This window comes from Sciurus carolinensis, chromosome 11 (assembly GCF_902686445.1).
Source record: "Sciurus carolinensis chromosome 11, mSciCar1.2, whole genome shotgun sequence".
NCBI lineage: Eukaryota > Metazoa > Chordata > Mammalia > Rodentia > Sciuridae > Sciurus > Sciurus carolinensis.
The window spans coordinates 54,717,723-54,731,646 of NC_062223.1; the positions used below are offsets into that span (position 1 = coordinate 54,717,723).

A 13,924-nucleotide genomic window follows, 5' to 3' on the forward strand; every position below is an offset into this window, starting at 1 on the left:
CTGGTTTTTGTTTTGTTTTGTTTTGTTTTTTTGTACCAGGGATTAAATCCAGGGGCATTTAACCACTGAGTCACATCCCTAGATCTTTTTTATATTACAGGGTCTTGTTGAGTTACTTAAGAGTCTCCCTAAGTTGCTAAGGCTGACTTTGAAGTCAGGATCCTTCTGCCTCAGTCTACCGAGTTGCTGGGATTATAGATGTGTGCCACCACATTCAGCAGGAATTTTTTAATCATGAAAATTTTGCTTCTGAAAGATTGGGATTTCATATTCACTAAAGGCCAAGGTAGGCTCAACAACAATGGATGACAAGCCTTTTTGCCTAAAATATGTTAAAAACAAGGGTACTCTAACAAATAAGTGGAAAATAAGAACAAAAAATTAAACACACTTAAAGATGGGAAATGAGAGTGTTTTTTAAAAACGTAATGCAGGCATTGGTTCTCAGTCAGAGTTTTATACTTTCCAACTCTTAACCATAAAAATTGGAGTAACTCATTCAATGGATGTATTACCGAACACCTCTAGAAAACACGACTTTTGCTGACCACTTTTCTTCCTTTTTTAACATGAAATGTCTATTTATTAATTATTCTGCATTGTATATTAACACTACATGGGATAAATCATTTATCTTTTCCTTCCATATATGCAAATCCTAAGAAACCAAATTGTAAGAAACATATTCAAAATGTTACAATATTTGACACTCATAAAAATCCTTAAAGATGATATTTTATCAATGAAAATATTAAAGTACATTAAGTATATATTCCATGTAAGCTGTCTATTTATGGCATTCTAATGCTTTACTATTTACTAAATCACATGTAACTAAATACACATGTGTAAAGCCTACATTTTGAATATTCAATACACAAAAAATAGACCTTTTCATGGCCAATTTGAAATTTCCTATAACTTAAAATTACCAAGTATTAATGGAACTTGTTTAAATTGTGGATAGCATTGAATTAAAGTTTGCTGAGATTTAAAGTCATAGCTACAATACAGCACAAGTTTTAAGATGCAAAAGATAAAGGAAAAAAAAGAAATATAGATGAAGTAGCAATCCTTCCTAAATCAATCAGGAAGTATTAATGAACCCACTCTCAAAAAAAAATTTTAAAAAAAGTAAAGAAAGTGTGACTTTTGATACCATGTTAGTTTTACTGAATAGAGACTTATAAAATGTGTGGTTGATAAAGGAAGGTGAGATGGGGAATAATAGTAGGAATATACACCATAATAAGGTTCTTACTTCCATTGCACCTAAAAGATTTGCACTCTCTCCAATGCTTTCTTCTATGTACCTACGTTCTTCATCTGTAATGGTAGGATGTTTTGCAGGGCTCTCATAAGACACCAAAAGCCAAAACATGTACCAGACCATTCCAAAACTTCCTGGAAGAAAGATCCCAAAATAAGGAAGTCAAAGAAAGTCATTACAAATACTTCATTTAATAGTATGTGCTGAAATAAAAATATAGTCATCTCATGACAACACATTCTTTACAAAGGAGAATTTGATTTTAAATATGGCTAATTGACTTTGGTCACTTCCTATTGTCTTTTGCCATTCAACTTCAAACTTCCAGAATGCTGGTCCTGTGATTTTATCTCTCTAGGTCTTTTGAATGCACTGATAAGCAAACAAATCACTTTAACTATTGAATGCTGTAGTTTGGAAGGTATTCACATGCCCAACAAGCATTTACTGAGCATTTCCTACTCCAGAAACTCTGCCAAGTAAGAGAAATACAATGAACAAGACAAATTCTTACCCTCAAATAATTTTCTAAGGGTGAATCCTTTTCACATTTGCCTGCCTTAAATATATGAAAGTCATCTACATTTTCAGAAAGGAAAAATGTTCATTCATCTTCTTCTCCTGTTAGCAGTTCCTAATTAACAGACTACTAAATAAAATCCAGAAGATTATTTTCACCTAAGTGGTTATCTTGCATAAAAACTGGACCTCTGTAATCAATGTGATAACACTTCACACTGTATGTGACAACATACCACACTATTTTCAACACTACTATTGCCTATTGATCATTCCTTGGGCAAACAAAGTTATAAATTCAATGTCCATAAACTGTTTGCAAGTCTTTTTTCATCCCCTTCTTTATTTAGCACTCTCACCATCAAAACATGTTTTTATTGTGCAACATAAATCCATCTGCATTAAAAAAAGAAATAATTTTTAAGTGATTTATTCTGTTTTCCCAGCAGCTGGGCATTTCATTTTTCCCTCATATTATTCTTTTTGTCCCTTGAGTAAAAATCTAAATGCCCTTGATCTCTCCAATGCTTTATTTTTTGCTTATCCAATCTCTAAGAAGTGTTCCATAATACCATACAGAGCTTCTGATGTGCCGTGTTCCTTTTAATTACCGAACATGGAAGCAAACATGATTCAGGACCAGACAGTGTGTGAAAATTTGGAATAATGTACTGGTTTTAGAATAGATCTCTCCCAGATCCAAATGCAGGTGGTGCCCCTAGTTAGCTATATAATCCAAATAGTAACTGAATCCTTCTAAACTGTCACTATAAAAAGGAACATATTTCATTTTTGTAATCTTGTGGCAAAAAGAAGTTCATGGTGATAATTCTTTAACTTTAATCCAGGACAGTGGAGGGGCACATGTTAAGTATCCAACAAAGGAGAGCACCCGTAATTCGGTAATAATCACCATTACCACTAACTGAATTCATCTTATGTGTCATATTCTCTCTTCTAATTGCTCTGTATATATTATCTTTTTCATCTTACTCTACTGTACAAGTTTTAACCTTGTTAATTTTAAAAACATAAATATTTAATGTGTAGCTCAAGACCCAGTTTTTCTTACAGACAGCAAGTAAGCAAGTACTATGAGATTTTCAGATTACAGCTTTGTATCATTCAATGATAAATGTTAAATGAGATAAAACTTGAAATGAAGAGACTAGATTCATGATACCCTACCTAAATTAGTATTCTCCTTTCCCATGAAAAAACAAATATAAAGATTTGAAGAGAAATGCTTATTACATTAAAAACACACCATATGTTCAAGTAAGTAATGAACAAAAAAGCACAAAGGACTTATAGGGCTTCATGCAAAACAAAACCATACATTCTAAATAGGTTCTTTTAAAGTTGGTTAAATTAAGAACTCCTTTGAAGATCCAAGGCATAGTGTGCATTAAAATTTAATGAAAAGATTTCCCTAGAAAAAATATAACAACTGCATGTTGTTGATATATTCATGTATCTAAAACCTATCTACTGAATTTGAATGACCAGAGGAGTTCCTATTATAAAGTAACATAGAACATTCTGTATTTGTTTTGATGAGAACATTTCAAAATGAGAATGAATCAGGGCAAATTTGGAAGCATCCCAACACTGTTCTATGGCATGACTTCATTAATATTTCAGATTATCATGCCCATATCCAAAGGTGATGTTAATCAGTGACAAGAACATTGGAATTCAGCTATCTAATATTACTGTTTTCCTCGTTATTTAAAATATTCCTCTTAGAGAGACTTTAGGGTACTTTAAAGCAGTAAGATTTTGGCTTTTTGATAGAGTATTTAGACTTAGAGTTTCACTTCACACTTAAACTTGGGGGCTTAATTGACTTTAAGTATGGGGAAAAGACCACTAAGATGTGCTGCCACCAGAGCTGATTTCTGATATTTCATCACAGAATTGAATTGTTCCATTAGCACTACCCCCATCTTACACCTCCCTGTCCCTGTTTAGTCTTAAGGAGGTAGAATAGAGGAAATGACCGAGAAACAGTATCAAAACAAAACAAAACAAAAAATAGGGAGGTGTGTTGCTGCTTATCTCTTTTCTTCCTATCAGATTTAAATAAAGAGCTAGCCTTTTTCTTCATAACCAAAAACATATTTCATACACTACAAAGTCTTCATCTGCAATGTGTTTGCTTTTTAAAATAAGAAAGGCAATGTAGGAAAAGTAGCAGCTATATGATATTATTTTTAACCACAGAATATAAGGAAAGAATTCTTAAAGCAAGAACATGAGTACATACAGAAATACACTCAGTGACCTTGTTGCCTATGATTGTATTTCTTTTAGCCTATGCACATTTCTTACAACTCTACTGTAAATAATTGTAACATACCATAGACATAAAATACTGAAGACCAGCCAGTGTACTGTACAAGAATACCAGCTAAAGGCATTGCAATTACAGCCCCAGCATAGGAACCTAAAGTAGAAAAGGGAGAGAAAAGTTAGTTTAATCAATAGAAATTCTCAACTTCATCTCATGTTTTCAGGTTGGTTAGTACAATCACACATTCATGCCCTGCTCCATGTTCACTCACACATATACTCATGTGTGTGTGTGTGTGTGTGTGTATGCCAACATACTTACATGGGAATATAGAGTTATACAGTGAATAGCACCCGCCTTCCCAAGACGTAAAAGAGATTCAAAAATAATAAAAGTGCATGTTGGATGGTGTGTGTACTGTACAACTCTGTGCTGGACTGAGAGCAGAGTGCATCAACACTAACCAAACACTGGACATATGTTCTTGAAGGTCAGGGAAGTGTCTCCTCATAGCAGAATCATGCAATTTCAGCTTTACATAGTGTTTTTTAAAAATTCATTAAAAAATTTATCCAAGGCGATTGTGGAAATAATGACTTAGATGTATAGACAAATATGGCATTATTTATGCCTTACGATTTATGCATAAATGCTTGTAAATGCAACATTCCAAGGCAATAACACTGCTAATTTTTCATTATGGTTTATGCCTAATTTCCTATTGTTAGGATTATTTGCAATATTCCTAATTCTTGAATTTTAAGAAGGGTTTCCATTTTCTCTTTGTCTGATTTGGAAAACTGTTTTCTTGCTTTGCAGTTTTAGTTTAAAAACGGAAAACACAAGCACTCTTCATCCAAAAAAAAAAAAAAAATTAGGATCTAAGAGTAGGAAAACTTAGATCAAATTGACTTAAAAGTTAGCAGCGCACCAAAAGTAGTTTCAGAGTAGCCAAAAAAGCATTGTTTTAAAAGTAGAGATTGATGTGTAATAAATGTTTATTAATTATCTTTTCTAAAATAGCAGTAAGTCAATTTTATTCCCTAAAGTAAAAGTTTTAATGAACAGAAACTTATGGTAGTATCACTTAGGGAACTAGATGAAAACCATATTAATTTTAAATTATTTTATAGGTTATTTTGATATTAATTTTTAGATTTTAGCCACTATAATTCTAGAATATAACTGCATCAAATATTGCTTCTAATAAACTGTGAGACTTTAGTACCAGATAGAATTCAAAGTGAAATTAATGCTTGCAAACATAAATCCATAGATGTCATTTTTTATACTTTCCCCTTTCCAAATGGGTTTAAAATTTTGTGTTTTGAACATTTTTATGTCTAATTGTATTAAAAAGAAGTAACATTGAAATTCTCAAAAGAATAATAGAAAAATAATGTAATAAAAACCACCCATGAATATATTTAAAAACCTAAGATGAAATGGATCAACTCCTAGAGGAATATGAAGTGGAGGAAATAGAGGGTTTGAGGAAACCAATCAGAACTGAAGAAATTGAAATGATATTCAAGAACTTAACCCCCTGCCAAATTCAGAGAGTTTTTAAAGTCGTTTACCACATTTTCAATTCTTAGCAAGATGTTCCTAAAATCCTACTCACCACAAAAGGAGGTGGTGGCCAGTCTGCTCCTCTCCAGAGGAGGGGCCCATTTGCTCCATATCCCATGACACGCTGGATAGGTGACACCCTGCAATGCAGAAGATAATTCTCACCATTTAGGATGCAGGGTCACGGAAAAATGAGCATGTCTCCTTGCCTAAGGCTGTTTCTTAAAGCATGGTCCAAAGATATTAAAGAAAGCTGCTACCAATGGGTCCTCACCCACTCCCTGAAAAGCTCCCATTTTAAAAGCTCAGTTCAGACCATGTACAACATGAAAGTTTTTCAGGGACCTGTTCAAATTCTCTGCACACCTCAGGTCTTTCTTCTACCTCACATTTTTCTCTGATTAAGGCAAAATAAAAGACCTTATATTAATCAAGTTACATGTAATTGTGAACAGTTTATGAAATTTGGAGAAATTTTTGTGAGGTATTCAATTCAATGATTCCCCACAAAAGGAATCTACATTAAGGAATCTGAGGCTTAGAGCCTTGGAGATCATACTTCCTGAAAGTAATGTCTAGAACTTAAGACACTTAAAATAATTAGCCTTTTTCTATTATTTTGATGCTATTTTTTTTTAAGTAGACAGGAGGTTTTTCCAGTGTCTAAATATTTTAGATTACTTATCTATTTCCACCATACTCCAAGGATAGAGAAGGGGCAATAGTTACAACAAACTCAAGTTTAAATGATATTTTTCCAAAGTCTGCAGACATATGGAACAGAGTCAATCACTAGCATCAGAGGCCTAAAATATATATTCAATGAATTATATCAGTGGAAACTTATGATTAAGGCCAAAGGGGACTTACTATAAAATGCCCAAGGACTGGGCATGCAACTCAACAGTAGAGTGCCTGCCTAGTGTGTATGATATCCTCAATTTTAACCCCAAATATCCGATTACCTAATCTTTACAATATTATATTTTAATAAATTGTAGTACAACTTAATAAAGTATATTTATTTAGACAAAGGCAAGTTAGCAGTTCTCAATAACAATCTAATAATCTAAAATGATGCCATACCTCAACAAGTCCCTGCAATATTCTAACAAAGATAACACATCCATAATGCACTCTGGCTGCTGACGGGATTAGCATATTTAGGGTAGAGGTAAGAAGTATGGCAGCTCCAAAAACCCTGAAATAGAAAAGAAGGAACACGCTTACAGGCAGAAAGTTTAATTTCTCAGGTCATGTTAAATATTTAATCAATGATTACAAATTTAAAGTAGTTTTTTCTGAAATAATAAAATATATTCTGGACTTGATTGGTTAGCCATTGTAAGTGAACACTTGAACTCTCTAGAAATCATACATCATTCGATGCACAAGAAATGAAAGAAGAATCTAATAACTGTTTATACTTCCTTTTAGTTATTTTTGTCATAAATCTAATTACAAATTGAAAATATTTAATGAGGGGCTGGGGCTGGGGCTCAGGAGTGGAGTGCTTGCCTCACACACATAAAGCACTGGGCTCGATCCTCAGCACCACATAAAAATAAATTTTAAAAAAAGGTATTGTGTTCATCTACAACTACAAATATTTTTTAAAAGAAAATATTTAATAAATCATTGAATATGTATTTGACCCAAATCTCAGTCTATAATGTAAGTTGCTTAAGGGCAAGAGCCTGTTTTTCAAATCAATTGTTTTGGTCCCAAGACTTGGCACAGTGCCTGACACACAGCTGGTAGTCACTGAGAAATTGTTGAAATAATGATTGCATAAGTGGAGTCTGGCCTCACATTATACAACTTTGCAACTTTATAGAAACTGCATATACATAGAAATTGTATAAATGGAATCATATTTTAAATGTCCCATAAGCAAACTAATGATTAGTTATCATAGTACGTTTTTATAATACAAATAATTATACTTAATATATCTTTCTCAATTTCACCTTATTTTTTTTCTTTTTCTTTATTTCTATTTTTTGTTGAAGGGCTGGGGCTTATTAGTTGGGAAGATCCTGTTTGAGGCACACCTCCAAGATTAAACTTAACACAAAATTCAAGAAAGCATTGCTGTAAATATGGAGTTAGACACTAACACATTTGTAAGTACAAATTATATTCCATGTCATCATTTTAAAAAAAGGTTCTGTAATTTTCACACTGTGGAACAAAAATTTCCTGCAGCTGGAGAACTTAAGAACTATGCCCTTGCAGAGTTGTTTTGGGCACATACTATTCATAATAGACTGACTCTGGGGCAAGATTTATCAGGTCACACATTGATTTCCAAATTCAGTGAGGGTTCACTGCCTCATAGACTCTCAAATTTTTTTCCAGGGGAAACACTTAAATATAACTGTTAAAAACCTGAGTCGGCCCTAGGAAACAGGTGGAGGCGGAGTCCCACAAGTCCTGCAGAAGCTGGTGGGCGCATGCGCAGCGCGCGCTGTCCAGAGCTGAGGCCGGACGGAGTAGAACTACCAGATACTATTGCCACATGAAGTTGAACATGGCAGAAGAAGAGGACTATATGTCTGATTCTTTCATTAATGTCCAAGAAGATATCAGACCAGGATTGCCCATGCTGAGGCAAATCCGAGAAGCCCGTCGAAAAGAAGAAAAGCAACAAGAAGCTAATTTGAAAAATAGGCAAAAGAGTTTAAAGGAAGAAGAACAAGAAAGACGTGACATTGGGTTGAAGAATGCACTAGGCTCAGAAAACAAAGGGTTTGCTTTGCTCCAAAAGATGGGATATAAAAGTGGTCAGGCTCTTGGAAAGACTGGTGATGGTATTGTTGAACCAATTCCTCTCAATGTCAAAACAGGGAAAAGTGGCATTGGTCATGAAGCATTATTAAAACGGAAAGCAGAGGAAAAATTAGAAAGTTACAGAAGAAAGATTCACATGAAAAATCAAGCTGAAGCAAAAGCTGCAGAACAATTTAGAATGTGACTTTAAAATAAGCAAGATGAAATGAAGCTAGAAGGAGACCTTAAAAGAAGCCAGAGAGCCTGTCAACAATTGGATACCCAGAAGAATATTCAGGTTCCCAGAGAGGCATGGTACTGGTTGAGGCCAGAAGAGGAGACTGAAGAGGAAGAGGAAGAAAAAGAACAGGATGAAGATGAATATGAGAGTGAAGATTTAACTGTACTAGAAAAATTACAAATACTGACTCATTATTTAAGAGAAGAACATCTGTATTGCATCTGGTGTGGAACAGCCTATGAAGATAAAGAAGACTCGTCTTCAAATTGCCCAGGACCAACTTCTGCAGATCATGACTAAGATTATCCCCAATTAAGTGGAAACCGTTTATACCAGCAAAAAAAAAAAAAAAAAAAAAAAAAAAAAAAAAACTGGATTTCTGAGAGGGACCTTAAATATTACTAATTTGTTCCTGAAATCTGCTAGATAACTTTAGGAAGGGCTGAATGGAATAGCTCTTTTATGGCTATTCATAGGTCTCATCAAATTCTGTTGTGTAAAAATAATACACACTATGTCCATTTCCCCTCTGTGGTTTCTCTCCACTGAGGTAAATCATCCCTACTCAGTGGCGTGTTCTATTCCCTTCTTCCTCTTTCATGTCTGTGTGAATAGATATTTTAGATATGTTATCAAAAATAATATTGCATGCTAAGATTTGAGGGGGAAAATTTCTTTTTATCCAAGTTTGCCTAACATGTGTACCTTGTTTTCTTATAAGTATTTTGAAGGTACTTTGCATAAATTTTATTTTCTATGACTATAATCTTCCATTATCACTTTCTCTCTCCCAGTTTAAAGGGTTGTAAAACAGTACCGTCAGTAGATAAGCTGGTGAGAGATGAATTTTACTCATTCCTCATCTTAGAATCTCTCAACTTCCACACAACTGATATTTAGGGCTAGATAATTCTTTGTTGTGGGGTGCATATGGTATGACATTTAGTAGCATCTCTGGACTGTGCACACTAGTTGCAAATAGTATGTCCCTTTCCATTCCCATGTTATGACAACTAAAAACATCTCCAGCAATTGCCAAATATTTCCTGGGGGACAACATCATCCTCTCATAGAGTTGAATCAATTATGAACTATTTGTTGAATACCCACTATAGTCAAAATTAATGAGGGCTTATTTGACCTGGTGGACCATGCTAATATTTCACATGCCATAAAATCCACAACCACCTAACAACCCAGTGACACAGGTATTTTTACTGTACATAAAGAAATTAAGTTATACATAAGCGAAGTTACTTGTTCACGTTGTTAACCATTTCTAAGTAAGGGATGCTTGTTTCAACTCCAGTTCTATCTTATTTCCAGGATGGTGGATTTCGCCAGAAGATTTTTATCTGACCATGCAATTACTACAGAACTAGTAATGAATTTAAGGATTCTAACTATACATTAAACAATAATATTATACTACTATTGCTGAAATAACATGGCAGTAGTTCACTTTCAATGTTTACTTTGCACACTTTCCCTAAATAGTGTTTCTAATGATATGATTTCATGATATCGTCTAAATACCTTCAATTTAATTAATCCCTTTAGCTATGCTTTTCATTATTAGTTGCCTTTGCTTCTGAAAATAAATTGACTTTATTCTGTTTAATAATAAAAATCTACCAAAATTTGCATAACCTCATCTTAATTTTATGTAACTGCTATCCAACTTAATATCCAAGTAATTAAAATTCTGATTATCAAAAATTTTGCCACATGAAAATCCTTTATACTTTCTCTTACTGTGCAGCTAAAATTGAAGCAGCCTCCTTCCTCAACATTCATTTTTACATCCACACTTCTACCCTGTGAGACTATATTTAGAGCAGAATTATGTTAGAGGAAGGGGTTAAGATTTGCAGAGCACTTACTATACTCTCTCCACCTATTTACCTCTTATAATCCACACAAAAACTCTCTGTCCTAACTTTCCTTTCATTTAACAACTAAGGAAACTGAAACAGAAAGATTGGTCAAGAAAATAGTAAGGGCTAGAGCTGAGATTTGAATCTAGAAATATCTGAATTGACAACAGGTACTCTTTCACATATAAGATGCAGATAATATCACAATAATAACCCTGAATGTTAATGGCCTGAATTCATCAATCAAAAGACACAGACTGGCAGATTGGATTAAAAAGAAAAATCCAACAATATGCTGCCTGCAAGAGACTCACCTCATAGAAAGAGACACCCATAGACTAAAGGTGAAAGGATGGGGAAAAACATACCATGCACACAGACACAGCAAAAAAGCTGGAGTATCCATCCTCATTTCAGATAATGTGGACTTCAAACCAAAACTAGTCAGAAGGGATAAAGAAGGACATTACATGCTGCTTAAGGGAAGCATAAATCAGCAAGACATAACAATCATAAATATCTATGCCCCGAACATTGGCTCATCCACGTACGTCAAACAAATCCTTCTCAATTCCAGAAATCAAATAGACCACAACACAATCATACTAGGCGATTTTAACACACCTCTCTCACCACTGGATAGATCGTCCAAACAAAAATTGAATAAAGAAACTATAGATCTCAACAACACAATCAGCAATTTAGACTTAACAGACATATATAGAATATACCATCCAACAAAGAACGAATACACTTTCTTCTCAGCAGCACATGGATCCTTCTCTAAAATAGACCATATTTTATGCCACAAAGCTACTGTTAGCAAATACAAGAAGATAGAGATACTACCTTGTACTCTATCAGATCATAATGGATTGAAATTAGAAATAAATGACAGAATAAAAAACAGAAACTTCTCCAATACTTGGAGACTAAATAATACACTATTATACGATGAATGGATAACAGAAGACATCAGGAGGGAAATAAAAAAATTCTTAGAAGTAAATGAGAACAAAGACACATCATATCAAAATCTCTGGGACACTATGAAAGCAGTACTTAGAGGAAGATTTATTTCATGGGGTGCATTCAAAAAAAGAAGTAGAAATCAACAAATAAACGACTTAACACTACAGCTCAAAGCGCTAGAAAAAGAAGAGCAGACCAATACCAAAAGTAGTAGAAGACAGGAAATAGTTAAAATCAGAGCCGAAATCAACGAAATCGAAACAAAAGAAACAATTGGAAAAATTAACAAATTAAATAGTTGGTTCTTTGAAAAAATAAATAAAATTGATAAACCCTTAGCCACACTAACAAAGAGAAAGAGGGAGAAAACTCAAATTACTAAAATTCGGAACGAACAAGGAAACATCACAACAGACACGAGTGAAATACAAAACATAATTAGAAGCTATTTCAAAAATCTATACTCCAACAAAACAGAAAACCTCGAAGACATCAACAAATTTCTAGAGACATATGAATTACCTAAACTGAACGAGGAGGACATACACAACTTAAATAAACCAATTTCAAGCAATGAAATAGAAGAGGTCATCAAAAGCCTACCAACAAAGAAAAGTCCAGGACCAGATGGGTTCTCAGCCGAGTTCTACAAAACCTTTAAAGAAGAGCTCATTCCAATACTCCTCAAACTATTCCATGAAATAGAAGAGGAGGGAACCCTCCCAAACTCGTTCTATGAAGCCAATATCACCCTGATACCTAAACCAGACAGAGACACATCGAGGAAGGAAAATTTCAGACCAATATCCTTAATGAACATCGATGCAAAAATTCTCAACAAAATTTTAGCAAATCGCATACAAATATATATTAAAAAGATAGTGCACCACGATCAAGTGGGTTTTATCCCAGGGATGCAAGGTTGGTTCAACATTCGGAAATCAATAAATGTCATTCACCATATCAACAGACTTAAAGTTAAGAATCACATGATTATTTCAATAGATGCAGAAAAAGCATTCGATAAAATACAGCATCCCTTCATGCTCAAAACACTAGAAAAAATTGGGGTAGTGGGAACATTCCTAAACATTATAAAGGCAATCTACGCTAAGCCCATGGCTAATATCATTCTAAATGGTGAAAAAATGAAAGCGTTCCCCCTAAAAACTGGAACAAGGCAGGGATGCCCTCTTTCACCACTTCTATTCAACATCGTCCTTGAGACTCTAGCCAGAGCAATCGGACAAACCAAAGAAATTAAAGGGATACGAATAGGAAAAGAAGAACTCAAACTATCCCTGTTCGCTGATGACATGATTATATATTTAGAGGAACCTGGAAATTCCACCAGAAAACTTTTAGAACTCATAAGTGAATTCAGTAAAGTAGCAGGTTACAAGATCAATGCTCATAAATCGAATGCATTTTTATACATAAGTGATGAATCTTCAGAAAGAGAAATTAGGAAAACTACCCCATTCACAATAGCATCGAAAAAAATAAAATACTTGGGAATCAATCTCACAAAAGAGGTGAAAGACCTCTACAATGAGAACTACAGAACACTAAAGAAAGAAATTAAAGAAAACCTTAGAAGATGGAAAGATCTCCCATGTTCCTGGATAGGCAGAATTAATATCGTCAAAATGGCTATACTACCTAAAGTGCTATACAGATTCAATGCAATTCCAATTAAAATCCCAATGATGTACCTTGCAGAAATAGAGCAAGCAATTATGAAATTCATCTGGAAGAATAAAAAACCTAGAATAGCTAAAGCAATCCTCAGTAGCAAGAGCGAAGCAGGGGGTATTGCAATACCAGATCTTCAACTCTACTACAAAGGAATAGTAACAAAAACGGCATGGTATTGGTACCAAAATAGACAGGTAGATCAATGGTACAGAATAGAGGACATGGACACAAACCCAAATAAATACAATTTTCTCATACTAGACAAAGGTTCCAACAATATGCAATGGAGAAAAGATAGCCTCTTCAACAAATGGTGCTGGGAAAACTGGAAAACCATATGCAATAGAATGAAATTAAACCCCTATCTCTCACCCTACACAAAACTCAACTCAAAATGGATCAAGGACCTTGGAATCAGACCAGAGACCCTGCATCTTATAGAAGAAAAAGTAGGTCCAAATCTTCAACTTGTTGGCTTAGGATCAGACTTCCTTAACAGGACTCCCATAGCACAAGAAATAAAAGCAAGAATCAACAACTGGGATAGATTCAAACTAAAAAGCTTTCTCTCAGCAAAGGAAACTATCAGAAATGTGAAGAGAGAGCCTACAGAGTGGGAGAATATTTTTGCCAACCATACCTCAGATAGAGCGCTAATTTCCAGAATCTATAAAGAACTCAAAAAACTCTACACGAAGAATACAAAT

At 34.2% G+C, this 13,924-nt stretch overlaps 3 protein-coding genes across 3 annotated transcripts in view; 2 read left to right on the forward strand and 1 right to left on the reverse strand.

The window, feature by feature from the left end:
- Nucleotides 1–13,924, reverse strand: part of Slc17a6 (solute carrier family 17 member 6) — a 43,960-nt gene that overhangs the window by 11,645 nt on the left and 18,391 nt on the right. Inside the window, exons 4-7 of the mRNA XM_047515703.1 lie at nucleotides 6,744–6,858; nucleotides 5,710–5,797; nucleotides 4,152–4,238; nucleotides 1,262–1,404 (exon numbers count right to left, since the gene is read on the reverse strand). Of these exons, the coding sequence (XP_047371659.1) occupies nucleotides 1,262–1,404; nucleotides 4,152–4,238; nucleotides 5,710–5,797; nucleotides 6,744–6,858 (433 nt within the window). The remainder of the gene's footprint in view (nucleotides 1–1,261; nucleotides 1,405–4,151; nucleotides 4,239–5,709; nucleotides 5,798–6,743; nucleotides 6,859–13,924) is intronic.
- LOC124958037 (G patch domain-containing protein 11-like) lies at nucleotides 8,179–8,634 on the forward strand. Its single transcript, XM_047515704.1, has one exon. It carries the CDS (start codon nucleotides 8,179–8,181, stop codon nucleotides 8,632–8,634), a length of 456 nt encoding a protein of 151 aa, XP_047371660.1.
- Nucleotides 8,656–8,970, forward strand: LOC124958038 (G patch domain-containing protein 11-like). The gene has a single exon (XM_047515705.1). It carries the CDS (start codon nucleotides 8,656–8,658, stop codon nucleotides 8,968–8,970), a length of 315 nt encoding a protein of 104 aa, XP_047371661.1.